The following is a 22,267-nucleotide window of genomic DNA, read 5'->3' as shown; positions in this document are numbered from 1 at the left end:
TCTTCTACCTTCTAGAGGAGAGAGAGGCATTCGAGACATTACAAAATAACCCTGTGGGTCTGTGGCCGTTTCACGTTTGTGTCTCGTGTTAGTCGCTTCCTGGCTTTGTTCTGCATCACGTTAAATAAATACTTCTAAATATTTCTTCAGACTGCAAGGGGCTGAAAGGATCTGAGAGGAATACGGGAGCTCGTCAATGGTGTGGGTTAGTCACTAGGTGTCCTCACGATTCCTGATGAAGAAAGGCTGAGGGGAAAAAAGTGTTTTAAATAGCTGAAAACGGAGATGAAGCAGCAATTCAAACAGACCACAGGTACTTTGTATTCCTCCAGCTCTGAACAAGTTTGCTAATAATTGCAGCCACGTCTTTATTACCTTTTCAGCTGCACTGCACAGGCCTGGTCTCCACAGAGAGTCATACGTGTGCAATGAAACATTGCTGCAGAAATGTGCAGCAAAGAAAGAAACTTGAGATCTACAAAAGGCAAACCTAAGCAAAACCTCAGCTCTTTGGTGCCCCAAGGAACTCCGGACCTGAGGTGCTGCAACGAGCCTGCGAGAACACAGCGGGCAGGACAGGAATCACCTTTGCTGAAAACGGGAGCTATGGGCTAAAATGAGGGGCTGCGCGAGGTGTAGCACCGCCAGGCCCCTTGCTGGCGCTGGGCAGCAGCTCGCACGGGTGATTTGCACCCTTCACCTCTCCTTCCCTGCACCGCGCAAGCAACCGTCCCCATCCCTTGCTCGCTGGGTCCCTCCCATCTCAGTTCTGGTCCTAGAGTTTTTATATCCAATACCCCTAAATACAGCAAGCTGGACTCAACACAAACCTACCTAAAATTCCCGTGCTCTCAGCCTGATCATCCTAAATCATCCTGGTACTATCAGGGCAACTCGGGAGGCCTGGCCAGGCGCCGGTGTCGTGCCAACACAGATGTGTTAGACCGAGCTACATCCTGAGCAATAATGGAAAAGTCAATACAAAATTCAATGGATACAGCATTAAAATAAAGGAATGTAAACAATGCTTCAAGTGCGGACTGGGTCTTGTCACACATCTCATTTCCTTTCTTAAATGAAACTCTTTGAGACTATTGATAAAAGTGACTGTGAACATGTACCGATACCATTATTTCTTTGTAAGGCATTGGACTTGGTGTTTGCTTCCTGTTAAAAGACATCAACATTTTATAATAGCAACAAAACATGCGTTTAATGTATGAAGAACTCGCTAACTGACAGCCTCCAAAACTCCTAGGGGAAACGGAAAGCTGTGACCACAGGGGAGCGTTTTCAGCGGGGACTTCTGCAGATCCTTGCTGATATCAGCAGCAATTTCACCAGCAATGCAGAAATAAGCGTAAAACGCCATGTTGCTCAAGCCTGTGGATGCCACTACATGTAGGGAAGAAGAAGTAACTGAGAAGAGAGGACGGTGATACTGAACGACCTGGACTGCTGGGCAAAGCAGGTGCAAACGGGGTTATACACCTAGAAACCAGGTCGCTCCTTCAGGGTGGGTGTCTCGGGGGGCACGAGCTCGAAAGAGGACCTGGCAGGTCAGGGCAGAGGAGCAACATGACCTCCCCAGCTTCAACAGCGAAGGCTGCAGCCATCCATGAGCAGGAGACATTCCCAGAAATATGAGGCCGCTTCTATCTGTGCAGCCCTGAGACTGCTGTTGTCAACCTCTGTAGCCTCCCAACATCTGCTTTGCAAAACAGAGGTTGAGGAACAGAAGAAGGAAAGATCTGCAAAATGTTTCTGAAAGCTGGAAAACCAGATGCCAGCTCTTTGCTTTACAGAAGAACAGCACGCGCCTGCCCAGGGGAGGGCACCAGGTACGGCCTTCACTGCCAGGTACGGCCACTGCCTTCTTCACTGATGGCATTGTGGGCTCCAGGGACGACCACGGGTCCTCCTTTCCTCACGTTCAAGGCCGACGTTGAACTGGGCCCACCGGGCAGCTCCGTCCGGATGCGCTGACGCTGCCGTTGCTGGAAATCCTCTGCATTAAGCCTCCAGAGGACACCACCTCCGGCAGCCCTGCAGAGAGCGAGAAAGTCCGAGAAGCGGGAGCCGCTCTGCCCTTTACCCCTGCGGGGAACAGAAAATCGATACGGGAGATGCAGGTGAGGTTATCAAGGCCGACAGCAGAGATTAGATTACAACAAACAAGCGTCCCGTAGTCCCTCCTGTACCGTCAAGGGAGACCTTTCATCCAGCGGCGTCTGGCCCCGGGCAAGGGGCAGCCGGCGCGGCAGGGCCGGCGCCGCTCTCTGCCCCGCGCGCCTTCGCTAGCCTCCGGGAGAGCGGCCGAAGCTTACTGTAAAGCCGTGAAATAGCACACACTGCTTTCTTCCAAACAACTCAGATAGAAATAGGAGGAATACCGAAAGGGTTTTGGTAGCACACTTTTTAGTTTATTGACCTATACAAAATAATAGGTCTAAAAAATTCAGAAGTAGTAAAAGAATAAGCAAAAAGAGCTTTCGCGTTTCTAGAAGGCTATACAAATATGAAAAAAAAGAAATAAGTTATTTTTTATTTTGTTTTTGTTCGTTTAATTCCAAATCGCGACTCTAATAATACAAACGACTAAGTACCAGCTTAACAAGTGTGTCCTTCTGTATATATTACATGCTCTGGAATATTGGTAAAAAACGTCAAAAAGGTTTATCAGAAACTTTTCTATTCACAATATGAACAAGGAGTAGCTAATCCTTTGTATAAAAGAAAAAAGAGCACCATTGTATGGAATCCTGAAGCACAGTACAGCTGAGAAACGAGAGATATTTTACAGTATGCAAGTGACTTGCTGTAATTAGACAAGATAACCCATGCTAATTTGTTCCTACAGATGGATGATATGAGGTAGGTTTATGCCTCTCAGATCAAAACTGCAGTCGCACTTTTTTCGAAACAAATGGTTTTGTGAAAACGCTGTTCTGTCACTCAGTGACTTTGCAACGCACCTGGCAGTTCAGATGACTTGTGGTACAATTCTAATGCCCTTAATTTTAAGGCACCCACTTGGCTGCTTGCTTACGTTTGCCTCCACCTTAAAATACTGGCCATTACAATCAAATTGTTCAACGTGTGATAACTAGAGCGCTCCATTTTGATCCTCAACTCAATACGGCAGAGCAAAATGTAACTGTTATCCAATTAACCGTTCACTGTGCACCCACTGTGAAAATTTGCATACTCATCTGCACAATGATATTGTACCATGGAAAGTTCATTAAACGTGAGGTTATTAATTACACTTTATCATGGAAAAGAGTTCAAAGTTTACTGCTTCCGTTTCCAAAATCCACAACCACATATAGTTTTACATGACATATTGTGACAGCAAATACCTTTCTTTCCAGAACTTGTTTGTGGTGCTAACAAACACTCTTAACAACACCCCGAATATGCATAAACTCATTCAAACCTCCATAAAAAAATCCAGCCTTCCTTCAAGTAATGATCCAATACTGATTAAGTCACCCTTTGCCTCGTTCACACACACAGTATCTATCCTTCATAAGCTTATGAAAGTCCTTCTAGGTCACCATAAGCCTCAGCAGAGGAAATTTCCATTTCTTCTTCTTTCGGACATGGGAATTGTGCTCCTAAAATTCCTGTTTTTCCATAAGAGTTTCCTTTTCACATTTTTTTTTTTGAGGTTTGCCTTCAACACCTTCCAATCTTCCAAAAAGTGCTTGCTAAATATAAATACTTCAATCAAGTGCTGCATCTTGTCATAGATTAAATTGTGGCTTGCCCTTGCTCACGGAGGCTATCTGGATTCAGAAAGAAACGCCATTCTTGGTAAGACTGTAATTTTGCTATAGTCCCTCTTAATGCTGAATTTCAATCTTTCCCAGCAAGACAGGATACTTCCTTCTTTTTTGCTTTGGAAGCGCCACCCAAGATCTCCTTCAAAGTAACAGCATTTTGTGCAAGGCACGCAAGGGTACGAATGCAGGGCTGCAGGCGGTCTACACAAGTGTCCCAGGCTTTGAATCTTCATGCCAAAATAACCTCTGCTCGTTACTGTGCAAGTCGTCTTCCAACTGGCTCTCACCATCGCCACCCAGCTGGCTCGTCTCTGCGTATGCTCTGCAAAAGAGAGAGGGCATCAGCGATAAGCGTGAGCCGAGGACCTTCCCCAGACTCCCAGGTGCTGCTTTGGCAGTGCGTAAAGGGGAGAGGCTGAACCTCATCCCATCTCCGCACCACCAGTACAACTCACACTAATCCCATGGGACTTCAAGTAACGCTGGCTATTGAGAGTTTAACCCCAGCATAATTTGGATCCAAATACAACCCCAGATTTTGTGCTGTAATTCATCAGATTGTGAGCAGCAGGATCTGAGTAGCTCAATACTGTCAAGACTGTAGAGCATTATCAATTGCTCCGTTGCCATAATCACATTAAAACAAAACAGATGAATGACTGAATGAGGGCTTCAGAATACGGAAAATTAAAAGCTAATATACCTCATATAGATAGAGCTGTCAAAATAAGCAGAGTTTTCCAAAGCCCAATTACAGAAGTTAAGAAATTAGTAGAAATTGTATTTTTAAACACTGTTACGGTAGATCTTTTTAATCACTGCAATAAAAAAGCCTGAGGCATTTAGTTTAAAAACAAGGATCTAGGAGATCTTTTCTTATGCTTTGGTTTATTTTAAAACAAATGAAAAACTCAGTAACTGCACACAAGCCAGCCGGGCAGCAGGCACAAACTGCAATCCATTAAGCAGGACACACAAATGTGGAGTACTTACTACAGCTGGCTACACCGAGCATAAGAGCACTTAAATACGATCGCATTTCTGCGGGCAGCGCCATTCCCCTGGACAGAAAGCCTCTGTTCTCACTGATAACAGGTGGCGAATGAGAGTGGAGGGAGGAGACAGAAGACACCAAGTAGAAGAAGCAAGCGAGCTGCATGAACCTCTGTAATATTGGAGTGAAATCCTGCTCCATGGGTTAAGCTCTCCCTCAAGACACGTGTTTGGTTCATTAATGGGACTACTGACGTCGGTGTTGCCTCTGAGCACTAGCACACAGACATGAGGTTGGAGAGAAGCGGTTCCTTCCTCATTATTGCAGAAGTTTATCAGCATGGCTTCAGGAACACAATAGGACTGAGGCCTGCTGGACCTTCTCCCGCAGTGGGGTACAGCTAACACTGCTCTGACCATCACTGCTACTGGGGAGTGCAAGCTCTTTGACTGTCCACCATCCACAGGAAGAGACTGTGCAACAGAGGACAACTTCCTTCACTATGCCCATTTCCCTCTTCCCTGAATATTGTTGGCATAATTAGGCTGGTCTACACCACTTGAAGACCACCCGCTCTCTGTAAGTCAGTTTTATTACTCTTTATCCTGGCCCTCTGAAACCAAACGGCTTTCCTCAGAAGTTTCTATAGCCTATAAAACACATAAGGAAGGACAGAAATCTTGATACACTCTACTCACCTGCTCTGCAAAGGAAGGTTGCCATAAACATTCCCATAACAGCTGGCGTAAGACGAATGAGATAATGTATCGTAATCTGAAAGTCCTAATGCAAGTGGGTTTCGCCAGTTCCCAGCAGTGTTTGCAGAAGATGCTAGAATTTAAAGAAAATTACAGCAAATTAGATCTTTCTTCAGCTAAATCAGCTGAAAGAAGGGAGACAATTCTCATTAGTAATCTCTACAGGTTTCTGCAGGGGACATGACCAGAGAATGCAAACACAAAATAGGAGTTACAAGCACTGAGAGGAGCAAAGCGCAGTGCATGCAGTATTTTAGCGGTATGCAATATCTCTTCAAAAAGAGATGACCCATTTAGTAATACTGTATTTTGGAAACCATCCTCACATGTACACGACAAAGTCTTGCACATGGTTTGTATTTGGTAAACATGACTGTTTGAAACCTATATGACCCTTAGGGCCTGTTCATACTATTGGATTTACAAAGAGCAAAAGGCACTATTAGCAATGTGAGAAGGCAACAAGTAACCTAGAGCACTCTGCGTGCAGCTCCCATCTCCGACTCTTCCTGGCAATTCACACATCAGCTGTGCAACATCTACACAGGGGAGCAAACAAGTCTTCTGTTCCTCACCACAGCGCCATACTGAAGAACTGGGCTGGCCCATGGTCTAACAGCCTCTGTTCCCCTGAGGTCCCTCAGCCAAAAAGTTTCTCTTGGCCCCCTACTCAACAGTTCCTGGGAATTTTGCATTGCTCTTGAAAAGTCTTTAGACTGTGCAGCGACTGGGCTGTCAGGATATGGACCTACCCGATTCCTGGGCAGGTGATGGCCCTGACAGATCACAAAAAAAAAAACCTTGGTATTTTTACTACGGTTTTGACTGAAGGGCATCAGGTACGTTCCCAATAAAAATGTGAACTCAAACCAGACTATAAAAAGCAGCCGGCTGTGTTAGTTGGCGTGAGATTTGCAGAAAATACTCCTCTCAGAGACCATGACCTTTGAACGTGCTGTGTAAACAGCCTGTACCTGGGTGGGTAAGTCAGAGTGCTTTTCCCAGAAGCACTGCATCAGGGAACAACAGGCGCCTTGCAATGCTGACTAGTTCAGGAAGCATGCTGCGGAGCTCAGGGCAGGTACCTCAGCCGGTGAGGGGGACTTCTTTGTCTCCACCAGGCAGACCCTCAGAGCAAGACTCTCCTCCCAAGCACAGGACAACAACAGAAATCCTAGCTAACTGCTCATCTAGCTTTCAGGACAGAGCTCTGGCACTGATTAGACTCTGCTGACTTCACTGAGACACCAAGCAAAGAAGAATTTGATGCACAGAAGGGACATACAAAACCCTTAGCACAAAACAAATCAGGCATTACCCGAAGAGAAAGAAGAAACCCGGCTGCTAGGAGAGCAGGGAACTTGCAGACCAGCAAAGCCCAAACTCCTCTGAGATCCTCTGTCAGACTCAAAGCCTGCCTGCAGGCTGTGACTCTGTTCCTTTTGACTGGAGGCACGTTGGTACCAACCACGGAGATGCTCTGCTACTAAGGCCTTGTGAATGTTTTTGGTTATATGCTCTGTTTTAGCAACTTGCTTCCTTGGAAGCCTTAGGGTTGCATATGGGTTGTGCGGTACTCTGTCCACTTCGTCCTCATGGTAAGACCTGAATTCCCTGTAACGGTCATATCCGTAATGTGCCGATGAGCGATATGAAGGATTAACACTATACTGTCCCTCTGTATCACTCTCATAAACATAGCCTCCATTGTAATAAACATCAGGTTCGGTGTAGGGGGAATATCCAGAAATATAGTAACTAGAGGAAGGCTGTTCCTGACTTTTGTGGTAGACACCATTCCGGACATCCTTCTGGGCAAGATTTGGCATACTTCCTGAATTTGCAGCAGAAATGTTTTGTTTCTTTGACCGTCTTCGACCCCTGGTCCTGTTGTCAAGTGTCTGCGTAGTATAATATGGATTGGGAGTAGGTGTCACACAGTAATATTCTGCGCTGGACTGGCTAGTGTAGGATGACCCATCATCTAGGATCTCCGTGCTGCTGCTTCGCTGCGATTTTGAGAGGGAGAAGGCTGGCTTTTCGCCAGGGGTGTCGGACAGCAGGTGGGTTTGGGACTCCAGACTTCCACTGCGCTGCCTGCAATGCTGTGGGGAAGCGTCTGGCCTGAAACAACACAGACATAGGTTGCTTAAAAGCAGTCACGTGCAAACATGCATAGGCAATTGGAAAGTGTGCGTGTGTGTGGAGAGTTTGACAGGCTTCCTCCCCAAGCAAAGCATAAATCAGTCTTTCCATGAGATAAAAGCATCTGCACTGCAAGAAATTCAGCTTGGTTGAATTTTGTTTGCTGCAACAGTAGGAGACTCTCCGATAAAAATTTATCATGAGGAGCAAGTTAATCTGTGACAGTGATACACACAGGAAAGCTCACAAAAATCACATTTTAGTCATGATCTGCACGAGGGATCTCACCGTCTTTAAGCATGCAAGTAATATCTATATGCAAGTATCTGAGCAAGGAGCAAAACATAGGAAGCTGAGTTTTCCTGTGGCTCTGTTTCTCATGGTTGAATTACCCCAGCCAAGCAAAGCATGAGCTCTTTATAACATTTATAGCATCTCTCCGCCCCCAGGATGGATTCCCAGCTGCCTAATAATACACTCAAGCTCGTGTCGCAGCTCTTTCCCCCTAGTAGGGGCACTAATTTGGATCTCTCTCCTCTATCTGTCCACTTATTTTTCAGGAGACTTAATCCACAGAAGACGTCTGTCAGCTCACGAGCAAGTTGTCCAGCTTTTTTGGAGGGAGGGAAGTGAGGAGGGTGGAGTGGGGAGAGAGACCACCGACAGCGTTTGTGCTTGTGCAAACCCTCTTGTCACAAAGCTGGTGCAGGATGGTGCCAGCAAACGGTGGCTGATCGACCATCAACCTTGTGCCTCAAATATCCAAAGCAGACATTTTGAGAGGCTGATCCTGCTATAGGGAGAGATGCACAGCAAAGGACCCTTCACCCTCTTCACATCATTCACTTGTATTCTTTTGTGGCCTAAGACGGACGTCACACTCAAAACAAAGTCCCCTTACTGTAAGTGGCTGCTACTGTAGGCATTGCGGGTAAGCACGGGTGTTGTAGGCATGCTTCTCCCTCCATGGGGCTGTGGTGGTCGTTCCAGAGTTCGGTAAGGACTACTGTGAGTCGAAAGCGGGTCCCTGCAAGGGAAAGGAGAGAACTCGACTAGGTTAAACACAACGCAAGTCACAGCACACTGATACTACATGCACCCTGAGTCTTTAAGAAAAAAAAAAAAAACCTAAGGGCAGAAAAAGCAGGTAAGAGTGTAACTGGATATACTGCTCATGTAAACAACAGTATTGTTAAAACATTTAACCCTTTCTTGTGGTTCAAGAGGGTGACGTAGCAAGGAAGGTCCTTGCAGCATGACCTGTAGGAATAGCTGCTGCTAAAGGAGAGAAGTGTGAAGCAGAAGAGTCAAAAAAGTTAAGAGATGCAAAGGAATCGAGATGAAAAATAAAACACCTCACAGAGTTACATATGGCTATAATTCAACTGCTGAGCTTGAAATGAAGAAGGTTTCTTACCTTGAGGGACGGCTGAGAAAAATGCAAAGGCATGGCATTGACCAAAATGTCCAAATTTTTAAAGCATGCCTTCAAAGGCCTGATCACGCATTTCATAAAAGACACAGTCTAAGAGACCCTGAGATCAGTGGGAATCCTTACACTGAGAACAACTAGCACTTGATCAGACTTGTATTACATGATCATGCATCAGTAAATCTACCGGTAACCATGTGCTCTACAGAACTGCTCTTCAAGCACAGAAAATGCCCAGTCCCATGGATATATACAGGCACCTCAGCCACTTACTGCAGCTGGCACTAATGACGGTAGCTGGCTGAATCCCAGTAACTGTTCTTACATGGAGAAATTGCCCATCAAGATTTATGTGAATTCTATATGCTTTGACAATGTACCTGCTAAAATACTGATATGATCAGGAGGGACGGATATGGTTTGGTGTTATCTAAAGCAATTAAACAAAGTCATGGGAAAATTACAGGTTATTTAATTAATACTGAAAACAAACCCCCAAAACGGAGAGAAAGGGGGCAGCGGGCACGAGCGATTCTTTAAAGGCAGCCCTTGACATTAATTTTTCACTTGTCTCAAACTTCTTCACAAAGCCTACGCTACCCTCCAGTTTCACAGAGATCCAAAGGCTACTTGTACACCGACGACTGTATTACTAAGCAGGAAATTTAGCTGCCAGCACAAAATTCTGTATCAGAGTGCAGAGGCAGCAGGCTCCTCTGGAGCGCTTGTTGTAATGGAAGTCTTGACATGGACAAAACCAAGGTCACGCCAACCGTGCAGAGAGCATGGCAACACTAAGACATACGATACCTGGTATGTCTGGTTTCAAAGAGCTGCTCATTTACAGATGACTTTCTGAGATGAATTCTCTCCACTCCGAGAGACTTTGGTGGAGGAAGCCTTGGAGAAAGCTGTGCAGCAGAGCTGGTTCTTTGTGCTGGCACAGTAAGGGATTCGCTGGCTGTTGGAAAGGAACATGTATTTTGTTAGTAAAATCTTACATATTTTTGCCCTGTACGCAAATCCATGGCCTCCGAGCAGAAGCTCTGACTTCAAAGAGGTTCTCCCATACATGCCTGCACCCAGCTCTCCTCCATGCAGAAGGGGCATCGTGGAGGATAGTGCAGATTTTCACAGTATTAACTGCTTCAGAGATTTCTGCTTGGAGCTTTGCCAGATCACAAAGTGGAACTTCCTTGGGAAAGCGCCTGTTTGCAGCTCTATCCCTCCCAGAGCTGAGGAGGCACATTCAGCTTCTGCAAAAGCCAATTCCCTTCTCTCACTGTTCAGCACTTTACTTGAAAATGATATTTTAAGAATGAGTTTTGAAATGCAACCTAAAAGGGGCTGACTTCAAAAGCAACTATATGAGCAAAGACACTGACAGACAAATTTGCCTGAAGGCAATCGTGAAGAGGCTGGTTTGATCCTCGTTCTCACTTGCTTAGGGCACAATCCAGATCCCATTAGAGCCAACAGGAAACTCCAACGAATATATATAAATGCAGGCTGAGCATCACAGAGAATGTGTTCACAAGCCAAAGCCCTGACTCTCCTTCTACTTGCACGGGCAGGAACCAGGTGCAACTCCATTTTGAACGGTCAGGTGGGTTTATACAAGTCTAAAACTGGGACAAAGTGAGATCAGAATCAGGCCCTAGCTGAAAAGGGAGTAATAATTTAGATAATGTTTGTCCCCAAATGAGGATTAGCCAGTTAAGGGAGAGGCAAGCCAAGTCCTTTCCACCTTGAAGAACAGGGTGTGAGTGTGTGCCTGTGGGTGTGTGTGTGAAATGAGTAAGCTAAGCAAACACCATGCCCATGCAAGATGCAGCTCACTAGGTAACAAATGAATGTAAACAGATCATTAATGTCTCCGCACATCCTAATTTTTTGTAAGTTTTAGTAGGCGTGAGGACAGATGGGTCAGGCACTTCCTCTCAGCGTGCAGCTCCTCCAGCCACTCAAATGCCTCTGCTCAGGTACTAGGGACGAAGTATTTGCTTGTAAAGCCACAGTGCCCTCATCTCAAGTTAATCACATTAAAACCAACTACCCTCTCTAAAGAAGACTCAAATCAGCTGACGGAGCAGACATTTTCAATAACTAATCCATTATGAAGACAGACTTATATCTGACTAAGCTCCTTTTTTCCTCTGATATGAAATAATTAGTCATTGAAAGACACAAGAAAATATCAGGCTAAGGGATATTAAGCCAGTCAAAATAATATAGCTGAACAGACGTACTTCATAAAAAGAAAAGGATAACAAACATACCATCATCATAAGTTGTTGTATCAGACAGAGAGCTGCTTTCAGATGGAATTATATCATCTGCAAATGAAAACAAAGGCTTTAAACACAGGAGACTCGGTACTAACTTCCAAATATCACATACAGCTTATTTTCTAAAGATTTGGAGCCAGCTAATCCTTGTAACGCTGCAATCTGTATGCTTTAGCCTTCAACAGTCCTGCTTTGCAATATTTATCATGTCTTATTTGCTTCTGTTGAAGTTCTGTAAGCCACTTACATATCAAAGCTACCTCCATTCTCAAAGGAGGTTTTTCAACCGCAGTGGGACTTAGGCCAAGATTCACAAAAGTGCTTTCCACCCAACTTCCAAAAGATCTCACAGGGCATTTTGGTGCTTCAACAGAAGTTAGGAGCCTACACAGACATGTAGATCTTGGCTGCTAGCATCTAAGCCTCCTTAGGTAGGCCTGAAATCCCACCAGGTAGGTTCTAAATGCCTTCTGAAATTTGGCACTGCACTCATTTTTGGATATTTTATCAGCATATAAATTCTGTTTCGACTAAATTAATATCAGTCTGGAATAATTCCACTGATTTCAATCGAGTTATTCCAAATGCCAACAGCAGAAAGCACTGTAATACAGATATGGCAATTTTTTTCCTGTTTCTTTCATGTTTTGTTATTTATTTGTAGGGCTTTACTGTAAGTGCCTGTCCTCTTGCCTTGATATTACAGGCTACCACTTACGCTCGGGAATGGCTTGTCCTTGCCAAGGCTTGGAACAGACCATCAGAGGAAGAGAAATCAGGCTGGTGATAAACAGGAGCACCACAGTTAGAGAGAATTAACCCTGAGAGAAATCTATTCCTAGGCAGTTACTGGCAAGACAAAAAACTGGTGGGATGAAAAGTCTATATAGACTTCCACCTGCGAGAGAGAAAAGCTACCCAAGCTGGTGGCAGCCGCTGCAGCTCGAGTATCGCATTTGCTTTTTCCGTCTGTCATGACGAGCATACACAACACACGCCCGCTCCTTGCTGTCGTGCTTTTTTGCACGGAAAGGTCTGGTTACAAGAATTTGTTAAATAAAGAAGTTCTTCAAGAACAAGATAACATCAGGGCTGGCCCCTGCCCCGAAGGGACCTGTCAGACCACTGAGGATGGGTTGCAGCTCCACTTGCAACCTGACACTGGAAAAAAGCTTCTGCGGAGCTTATTCACCTGAATTTGACCAAGTGATGGTAGAATATGGAACTGGGCTTAGTTTAAGGAAAAAAACAACCCACTCTAAAGCTACACTACTGGTTTCACAGGGGCTCTGCCATGCTGACATACACGGGTGCTCTGAACGTAAATCCTAACTCTGTGTAATTCCCACGTCCTGTGAAAAAGAAACCAACCCTCTGAGGTACAGAGGACGCAAAGCAAAGGAAGAGGGGAACATAGAGAGCAGGAGAGAGCCCATATGTGCTTCATCTCCCCTCCCTTGGGGGCTGGAATGAAAACAGCTATAGTTTGATCTGATAAATTCACAGCTGCAACTGACTCGTCACTGCTCAGCTTTCCGAAACCCTGTATCTCAAGCTTGCGAGCACAGCCAGCAACGGCCAAAAGGTTACACATAAAATCAGTTATTGAACTTGAAGTAGATGACAGTTCTGCTTCAGGTGGCATTAACAAATACACACGGCTATTGCAGGAGTCAGGAACTGGAAGGGAATGCAGCTAACTTACTGCTGGCTAAATACATGCTGCCTTGCAGTCCTTACTGACAGGAAGGGAGACCCTTTTGACACACAAAGTCCAGCACCTCCCGGCTATGTCCCCTTCTCAGAAAGCAAACAAGGATGTCATGAATCAGACGGTTCAAATTGATAGGCTAAGCGGTATTTGCATAAGGACTGCAGATTGCATACACAACTCCCAAGTTCCTTGTTTTGCACAATAGCACAAAAACCTCTGCGCAAACAGCAGTGATTGTACACAGATGATGTCTCATAGGGTTCTCACTACTTACTGGCCTTCAGTAACTTCCTGCGCCATTACTGCGCAGCACTTGTCCTAGGTACTGCAGGAACTCCCACAACTAATGCCTATCACTGGTGAGCAAGAGGCTGGAAAAACAGATGTTTTCCTCATCTCTGTCAATCAGCAACTAGCTGGGCCACATTAAAGAGAGAGCAAGGTTTTAGAATAAGCACTTTGTGAGGGTGCATAGTCCTTCGTTGCTGCATTTCGTGCTGGATGAGAACTCAAACCCAGTTCTGGAAGGGAAAAGGACACCGAGCGTTTCCCAGCAGAAACCCAGACAGTACGTGGAAAGGTCTCTGCATGGGAAATCATATATCAGCAAGGTCTCTCAGCTCAAGGCCCAAGAGGTAGAATGAATGCTACCATCCCCATCAAGGGTCAATGAGAGGGTGCCAATATGAACAGCAGAAAAATCTTGCATCTTCTTTCCCACTTGGCAGTTCCCAGGAAAACCTCCCCAACAACCTCATGAAAGAGCATCTCCTCTGGGACAGAGGATGCAAAAAGAAATCAGTTAACCATTATCCTTACATATTTTCCCTGAGAGGGAAAAATAAAACATATCCTGAAACCATTAAGCACAATAGAAACTAGAAGAGCATGCAACACCTGTGAGTTTTTACTGTTCCCAAGTTGCTTCACTTAGCTTGGATACTAGCAAGTTTCTGTGCTTTATCCTATGGAGCAGTTACAATCTCACTTCCCTCAGGAAAACTACATTTTCAGAAGGGAGATGCCAAGGCTATCTGCTCTCATTGTGATCACTGGCAAATAGATTGAGCAAAAATATCTGTACAACGCAACTCACATTCCTAATCTTCTGACCTTTGCTTATGTCTTCCCGGAAACCAGGAATTTCTAACTGTGAAACAAAATCTTTGGTCCTGACTTCCTCAATCCTGTAGAAAAATTCATGCACTCTAGTTCTGTTAGGACTACAGCCTTGCGGAAGGAAAGGGAGAGAGATCTCGCACGTGGCTGGCTTGAAATACAACTACATTCAACACGCTAGGAATTAAGATACCACACCAGTTTCGACTGAGATGCTCCTGCCAATCTTTCTATGTCTAGCATTCTTTAGTCTGTACCTGGTGCTAGGGCAGGTCTGCACTTGTTTCTAAAAATGCAGTCTATTCTGCTCACAGCCAATGGGCAGTGCACTTCTTGTATCAGATGCAGCAATTGCACCTTTTTTTCTTATTTAACTGTCGTGGAGGAGATAAAAATCATTTAGAGGAGATGTAAACAAAACTTGTAAGTGAACCAAATAACTTTTCTTCTTTTTTTCTTTGTTCATCTGAACATGGGGAATTCTCTTGTTTACCTGGTAGAGGAAAAGTTGATTTCTGGGTTGGTTTTTTGCCACACTTAATTCTGTATTCATTTATGGAATTTTCTATCTCTTGAAGCTTTTTTACAGCATCAGCATACTCTTGCTTTCTTTTCTTCTTCACGTTTTTGCACAGGTCTGGCTCACTGGCAAGTTTCTTTGCAGCTTCCACCAACTTTTGCTGTATGATAAAATTGCTCTCCAAGTCCTGCAAAGTGGGATCCTGCAAATTCATGAGTTCATGAGAAGCAAGTTATTTGCTTCTACTGAGGGTAGAAATTATATAAGGTTATTGGAAAAGAAGATAAATCTCTGTGATATCATGAAGTGAAATCTTGAGTGCAAAGCACAGAAATTCCATCAAAGTTTATACACACACAAATCTTTAAGATCTCATTTCCACAACTCATGCACGATTATGAGATCTTCCGAGAAAGGTCCATATGGACCTGTCACTTATGGGTGACATAAGTTAGACACCTAGATTCAGGTTTAGATACATCTGTTAAACAAGCCGAGTTGCAGGCTCCCAAGTCAAAGGCTGAAAATGTCTGTTTGAAATCTCTCTCTACTTCACAAAAATAAAGATGGAAATTGGTATCACCATACCTACGTAAAAGGGAGCTGGAAGCTTTACTTGTTTGTAAACAATTCTGAGCTGCTCAGATGAACGGCACTGCAGAAGTGCTTCGCAATGCATTGTTAAATCTTGTCAGTAGGATTTTTTTTCCAATAGCATTTAGCAGGCTACATAAAATCAGTTTGTGGCAGGCATGGATTATACCAATACTGCAAGCCAGAGCAGCGAGTTTTGGTGCAAACTGCCCAACACCTACTTACCACTTGGGTGACAGAGCTAACTGACTGATCTCCTAAGAAACGAGGGGGAAGGCTATGTGTCTAGAAACTGCATATATCTGATTTAGCCTATCTCCCGAGTCAGTCTCTGCCAGCAAACTTCCTACTAGCTTCTTGAGTAAGAGAGAGAGCTTTTGCTTAGGTGGAACTTGCATTAAGCCAGAGATAAAACTCCGCATGACAGTAGGAGGAGATATCTCCTGTGCTCACAAACAGATGATTTTGTAAGGGAGACTGCACACCCCAGCCACATACTTGGTTCAAGCACAATCTCAACAGTCCACAAATCAGCGCTTTAGAAGAAAAGCAAGCTCGTAGTCATAGGTTGCAGAAAATTGCATTATGAACCTGATCTTCTCTAATTAGCAGCAATATTTCCATTAACATTCAAGTAGCAAGGTACAATCAGGGGGTCAAGTGAGGGGATATCCAGGCTTTTTGATAGGGCCACCTCTTGGTCAATTCAAAGGGGGCATGGCTGAAATAAGGATGGCACCCTGTCTAAGTTTCCCAGTATATGCATGCGACTGTCCCAGCTGCCTCCTCTTAAGCAGATAACTCAGGAACACAAAACAATCAGGAAAGAGCTGGATTATTTAAAAGTGATTTTCGCCACTGGTCTGGCTACCCCACCTTTGCTGAAAAAACATTAACTGCTGTACCCACCTCTTCACTGGGGAGCAGGTTGTCATCCAATTTGAATGCTGTGCCAACACGTCTTCTGACCTGGGGAGGCTCCTCTCCAGCACTCAGAGGATATTCCTTTGGCATCTTGCCTGTCAGCTCCTGGGGAACAAAAAGGGCTCTAACTGAAGGTCCAGGGGGAGAAGAGGGCTCTCACCCACCTCCACTGTAACGTAAGATACAGTTCTCACCGCCTCTCGCAGGCAGATTTTCTTCAGCTCCTCAACTTTTTGAAGCAGTTTTTCTTGAAGGAGTTTTTCTTTCTTCTTTAGTTCCATAATTTTCTCCTTCTTTTGTTCTTCACTGGCTTCTGAATCCTGAGAACCTGAAAAATACACTCTCTGTTAGACAATTTGCAGGTGAAAGCCATTTTGTTCCTTCCTGCAAGAAAGTAACTGGTCAAGGTGGCTATTTCCCCAAAGGACTCTAACCAAGCAAAACTGTATGTTCTTCAAAATGCAATATCCACCAACTCCTGTGTCATCCAGTAAGCAGGGTTTTATCAAGTCTGCACTTATTCAACCCCTCTGGCTATATAATCGGACACTTAAATCTCAAGTACAAGTCTCCAAAACCCACTACCCAGAATATAAAGCAAACCATTAGGTATGATAACCTTCATATATATGATCTACTTAATATTATAGTTTTGATTTTGCATTTGATGCAGACACCAAGGCTCCTCACTTAACTATAGGCATGTATATGTGGCAAGCTAAGCTTTTATTTCCCCCTGGGCTTCCTCCATAGTCAATAGAGAGATCCAAAGTCCACTCCAGATCTGAATTTTATTTGGAAGCACTCCTCTTTTTCTCCTTGTTACTGAGGGAGCTCGGGGCAATTTGATTCCTAGCACAGGAGCTTAGAGTTAGCTAGGATCAAATTTCCTTCAGACTTTGATGAGACTTGCACTCAGTTCAAGGACTGATGATTTGGTAAACTGATATCAAATTATTCATGGACCAAAAGTGCACAGATGCCTGTCTTTAACATAATTTAACACAAAAGTGCACAGATGCCTGTCTTTAACATAATTTCACCTCCTTATTTAGGGGTGTGTGTGGGGGGGGAGAAATCAGATTATATAACTGATGTTATTGTTTCAGATATGTAACTAATACAGGCTGTCACATATTACACTTAATTTATGGTCAGCTAGATTCATTTTCTCCTTTAATGCATACAAGCCCCGCTGTACTGACACTTCACTACCTTGCACTGACATGAAATATTACCTGATGAGATTAAACTGCCATTGCTGGCCATGATAAGCTGGTTTTTTGCCTCCATAGTTACTAGTTTTGAAACTTTTGGTGTTCCCATCTCTGTCAGGTCCATGGCGATATCATCCAGACTTCTGGCTGAAGGAATTTTTGCCTGAAGGATTTAAAATAAATAAATAAATAAAAATCCAGCATCATCAAGTTACCTCTAATTAGCTTCAGAAAACAGGGTCACAGAAGATGACATTTCACACCTCATCTCCCAGTAAATTAAGGGCTAAAGCAATCCCAGCACACAGCAGCTTACTGTGTACTTCGCTGCTCTAACATTCCTCTCCCCCCTCTCGCCCCCACAGCCTGAATTATCTCCAAACTCAAAATCTCTTCGCTATGTGCATCGTGTTCAAAATTAAAATGAGAAAGAGACAAAAGAAAAAGCAGATTAAACACTGAGACATGGGAATTCTCCTTTCTGTGATTACATTTCCATCCCACTTAATTGGAGGCAGGCTAAAAAGACTCGAATAACAATACTGTAGCTAACAGACGGCTCAAAAAGCTGACAAAAAAACAGTTTGTATTTTCTCTCTTGAGACTAGTTTATCTGTGGAACAACGCATACTGAAGGACATACAGGAAAGGTCTCGAAACTTATGCCTACGGAAAAATATCTTTTAACTTACTTTGCTTTGTTTTCTGTCCAAGTAAAACTGGTGTTGACTGATTGCCATTACCCAGATGGACTTGATCAGGGAAGTGTTCGCGTACCACGTCTGCACCACCAGCCCGCTCTGTCCAAAGGTCCTTCTTGACACCGAAATTCTAAAGAGGTGCCGAGAAACGCAATCTCAGCACGTGGCTTTGAAGTTTAAAGTCCCCGGTACCTTCCTCCTAGCCAGGCAAGGCTCAGGGCCTTGAAGAAAGCCCTTCTTTTTCCCCACCACCTGGGTGCTCCTGCTTCTCCCACCTCTTGACCTCTTCGTTTTAGAAACGGGAAGTCCCTCCCTGGTGAGTTTTGCAACCTGGAGCGGCAGCAACTGCCGGGCTGTTAGTTCAGCAGCGTAACTGGGGTGTTGCTGAGACCAAAGGGCAAAGGCCGGGTGAGCTACGGATCGAGGAGGAGAGAGCAGAGGGCTGCGGGATCCCGAAAGGAGCCAGGGCGCCTGCAGAAGGCGACCGGCGGAGGACGGCGCAGCTCCTCCCGGCCCCGTCAAGGGGCACGGCGGGAGAGCCCTCAGCGGGGAGGACGACAACAGGGGAAGCGGGAAGGAAAGCGCAGCCCGAAATTCAACCTGGGCAAACGCTCACTGTTGGCGCGAGGGATCTCGAGGGGAAGGACGTGGAAAAGCAGGCCGAGGCGAGCTCCCGCCCTGGCCGGCGGCGCTCCTTCAGGCCCCCAAAGGCCGAGGCGAGGAGGGGGAGCGGCACGGGGCACAGCGCCAGCAGGAAAGCCGGGCCCCGGGGCCGCCCGCCGCACAGGCTCCTTGCAGCTGCCTCTCCGCAGCGGGTTTCTAAGCAGAACAGAGCAGCCAGCCTCCGTAAAACGAGCAAACGTGGCCATGATTTTCCCTAGGCTCCACCAACTTCCTCGGGGGGCACCACACGCTGTTCGAAAGGGAGACGGCAGGAGCTGCAGCTACGTCAGCAGTCGCTCCCCGCTGCTCGTTTCGACTGGGGTCTTCCCTGAGCAACGTCACCGAATCGCTTCGCGTCCGCCGCCCCCGGCCCAGCCCCAGGAGCGCGCTCCGTATCCCAAAGCAGAAAGTAAACTCCCAGCTCTACGCTGAAGTCAGTGCGATAAGGAAACCTCCCATCTCCATCCGCTAATGTGAAATGACTAATGCCCAGTCCGGGCACAGACTCATCCCACTGTAACAGCCGCCTCCGCTGCTCTTACCGGCGGGGATCGTGCACTTCCACAGCAAATTTCTTCTCACGGAAATAGAGATTTTCCAGCTGCTTCCATTGAAATAGCTAGGAGAGTTGGGAGAGAGAAGCAGATCCCCGTCACTCCAAAAGCCACCAACTCATCGCCCAAGGTTGTGCAATGCCGGCAAATTACAGCTCTAAGTCTGTAGCTATGGCACAGGCTCAGCAAGAGCAGCATCCACACGATCAATAAAAATAAGCACAAACATGTAGGATACTTCTCAGGTGAGTTCGCACTCTTACGAACGATGCGGTGCAAATTATGGATTCTGCCTGTAAAAACATCTGCTTCCGCCAACAGCACATTTAATTCTGCTGCTAGACGTTCGTATCTAACAGACCCGCCTCGGGAGGATGACTAAAGTCCTTTTTGCTCTAATTAAATACAAAAAAAAAAAAAAAAAGCTAATCCAAAGCACGCGCGTAGACGTCCGCGGCTTGCACATCCCTCAGCCAGCCCCAGATCGCCGCCTGGGACAGCGGCGCGTTTCTCTCCCGGCGACGCGGGGCTCGGGCTCAGCAAGGTGTTTTGGGGCAGGGCTGCGACACGCTGCCGGAAAAAAACCCCGCAGCGCCTGCTCGGCTGCAAAGCGCCAGCTGGGGCAGCGTGCCACCGGTAGCATCCCCGCGGCCGGCACCGGCGAGATCGAGGAACCCCCCAGTCCGTTTTCCCAGGCAGAGGGGAGCTGCCCAGGCTGCAGCCACCCCGCCGGGGCGGCGCTCCCGCTCATCCCGCGGGGATGCTCGCGCACCGCCTTACGGCTACGGAAGGACCGGGGGGTTTCACAAAGCTACGTGTTACGCCATACTTCGTTCGAAATACTCTTCAAACGGCTCATAAATAAAATATAACTCAGTTCATGTGTTTGCAGGGGGAAAAAATATATATACATATTCTGGCACTGCTCTTTCAGGGACCTTTCCCTCTGCTTCGTCAGAACTTGCCTTTCTCGCCCTTGCAATTTATTATTAGGTGCTGCTCTATGAAAAACGCTGTAATGGGAAATGTCATTGACTTAAATCAATAAGTGATTTTTTCAAAAAAAAAAAAAAAACAACCATGGATGTTTGTTTTACCACCCTGCTTAAGTAAACTTATCCTGGGATGAAAAGCGTCTCCTGCTAGAAGTGACCCGTCCGATCCGCCTGCTTCCAGAAGCACCCTTTTTGTACTTCTCTTTGCGCTCCTAAACAAGCACGGCTTCCCAGAGACGCAGGCAGGCAACGCAGCATCTCAGGACGTTAAGCGACGTGCACGGAGGTAGCCCAGGCCGGAGCACGCTCCTCTCCCCTTTCTGCCCCGAATCACCCCTACCACCGCGCTGCGTTTTTGCCGCGTAAAAAGGCCGCGCCACCGGAGCGACACTTACCTGGCCCCAAACCGTCGGTAACTCAAAAAAAAAAAAGTCGCAAGAGCGACGCTAAAAAAAGACAGAAAGCAAAAGCAAGCTGCCGCATCGCTGCGGCGGCCGTCCCGGTCGGTCCCGCCGGCTCCGGCGCGGGGCTGAGCTCCGGTTTCGCAGACCTCGCCTCCCGCCGCTGACACATTTCTGACATCACCGGCTCTGCCGGCAGCGACGCCTCCCGATTCCACCCTTTCCCCCCCAACTCCGAGAAAGGAAAGCCAGGACCGAGGTAAAAATCCGCGGCAGCCCCCGCAGCGGAGGTCCTGGAGGACCCGCCAGGGCGCTGGCGGGACCGGCCGCGCGATGCTCCTCGGAGCCGGCAGCCCGGCTCCCGGGGGTCCCGCAGAGCGGCGGCGGCCCGGCCGGCAGTGCCTCGCCTCCGAAACGCAACAGGTTTTACCGGCAGGATCACCCTGCGCCGCCGGTCCCACGCTTGTTAAAAAATAAATAAATAATGGGTGTGCTGCGAGCGAGGCCTCCGGGAGCGCAGCCCGGCTCCTCCTCGTCGGCCGCGGACGGCGACTCCCCGTCCCCCTTCGCGCTTCCTCCGGGAAAGCGCAGCGGGAGAGGTGGGAAGGGGGGAACCCGCCCCGGGAGAAGGCAGGGCGAAGGAGGTGGAGAGGGACGAAGCGCGGGCTCCGGGCCGGCGCGACGGGCGCCTCGGGGTCCGCACGCGTCAGCGAGCCCGTTCCAGGCCAGATCATCTCCCGGGGATGCGAAATAAAAAAAAAAAAAAAAAAACCGCCCTCCGCGTTTCTAACGAAATTGCCCGGAACTGCCTGAGGACGCGGGGGGCCGAGCTTCGCCCCGCGCTCGGCGCTCGCCTCCTTGCCCGCAGGCGCCGGGACCGCTCCAGGCCCGTTCCCACGGCTGTCGTCTCCGCTGCAGCCCCCCTTCCGCAGCAAGCAGGAGACCCGGGCAAGCGGCGTTTTAAATTCTGCCTACCTGGCACGGTTTTGCTCTTTCGGGCCCGAAAAGCGCTATCTCCTCAAGCTATCTCACTGAAGGACAATACTCTTAGCAACCAGCTCATCCGGCAAACTTTTCCTGCAGTCAGAAGCAGCGCCTGCGTGAAGTTATTTTTCTCCATAAAGACGAGTGGTTATCGGAGAAGTTTCGGAATAAGTTGTAGGCAAATAATATTCATATAGGTGCATTTAAAAATAATAGCCAACGAATGTATTAATAAGTTCCTGCCTAACATTTCTGGGTTCACGAAGGTGAGAAGATGAAAGGCCTCCCAGTATAAACAAGAAAAAAAGCATAATAAAGAATAAATCACTGTAAACCATTTGAAGTTCTATAAACTCCTTCAAATACAATTTTCTAAATTGTGGTCTGAAAGTCTATACTCAGGAAACTGCCACTGCACGCAGAGTTTTCCTGCTGCCTTCAAGTCCTAGCTAACTCTGTATAGACATGTTCTAGAT

At 46.6% G+C, this 22,267-nt stretch overlaps 1 protein-coding gene across 8 annotated transcripts in view; it reads right to left on the bottom strand.

The window, feature by feature from the left end:
- Nucleotides 1–2,519: 2,519 nt before the first annotated feature.
- Nucleotides 2,520–22,267, bottom strand: part of FRMD4B (FERM domain containing 4B) — a 148,528-nt gene continuing 128,780 nt past the window's right edge. For all 8 annotated transcript variants that reach the window (XM_068907526.1, XM_068907520.1, XM_068907522.1 and 5 more), the window contains 12 exons: nt 19,400–19,476; nt 18,186–18,324; nt 17,515–17,656; nt 16,471–16,604; nt 16,262–16,381; nt 14,732–14,960; nt 11,397–11,453; nt 9,928–10,078; nt 8,587–8,712; nt 6,859–7,664; nt 5,481–5,613; nt 2,520–4,110 (listed from right to left, as the gene is read on the bottom strand). In XM_068907526.1, coding sequence (XP_068763627.1) covers nt 3,990–4,110; nt 5,481–5,613; nt 6,859–7,664; nt 8,587–8,712; nt 9,928–10,078; nt 11,397–11,453; nt 14,732–14,960; nt 16,262–16,381; nt 16,471–16,604; nt 17,515–17,656; nt 18,186–18,324; nt 19,400–19,476 — 2,235 coding nt within the window. In that variant the 3' untranslated portion in view covers nt 2,520–3,989. The remainder of the gene's footprint in view (nt 4,111–5,480; nt 5,614–6,858; nt 7,665–8,586; nt 8,713–9,927; nt 10,079–11,396; nt 11,454–14,731; nt 14,961–16,261; nt 16,382–16,470; nt 16,605–17,514; nt 17,657–18,185; nt 18,325–19,399; nt 19,477–22,267) is intronic.

The sequence above is a fragment of the Struthio camelus genome, chromosome 14 (genome assembly GCF_040807025.1).
Source record: "Struthio camelus isolate bStrCam1 chromosome 14, bStrCam1.hap1, whole genome shotgun sequence".
Classification (NCBI taxonomy): domain Eukaryota; kingdom Metazoa; phylum Chordata; class Aves; order Struthioniformes; family Struthionidae; genus Struthio; species Struthio camelus.
This window is presented reverse-complemented; position numbering and strand designations above follow the sequence as displayed.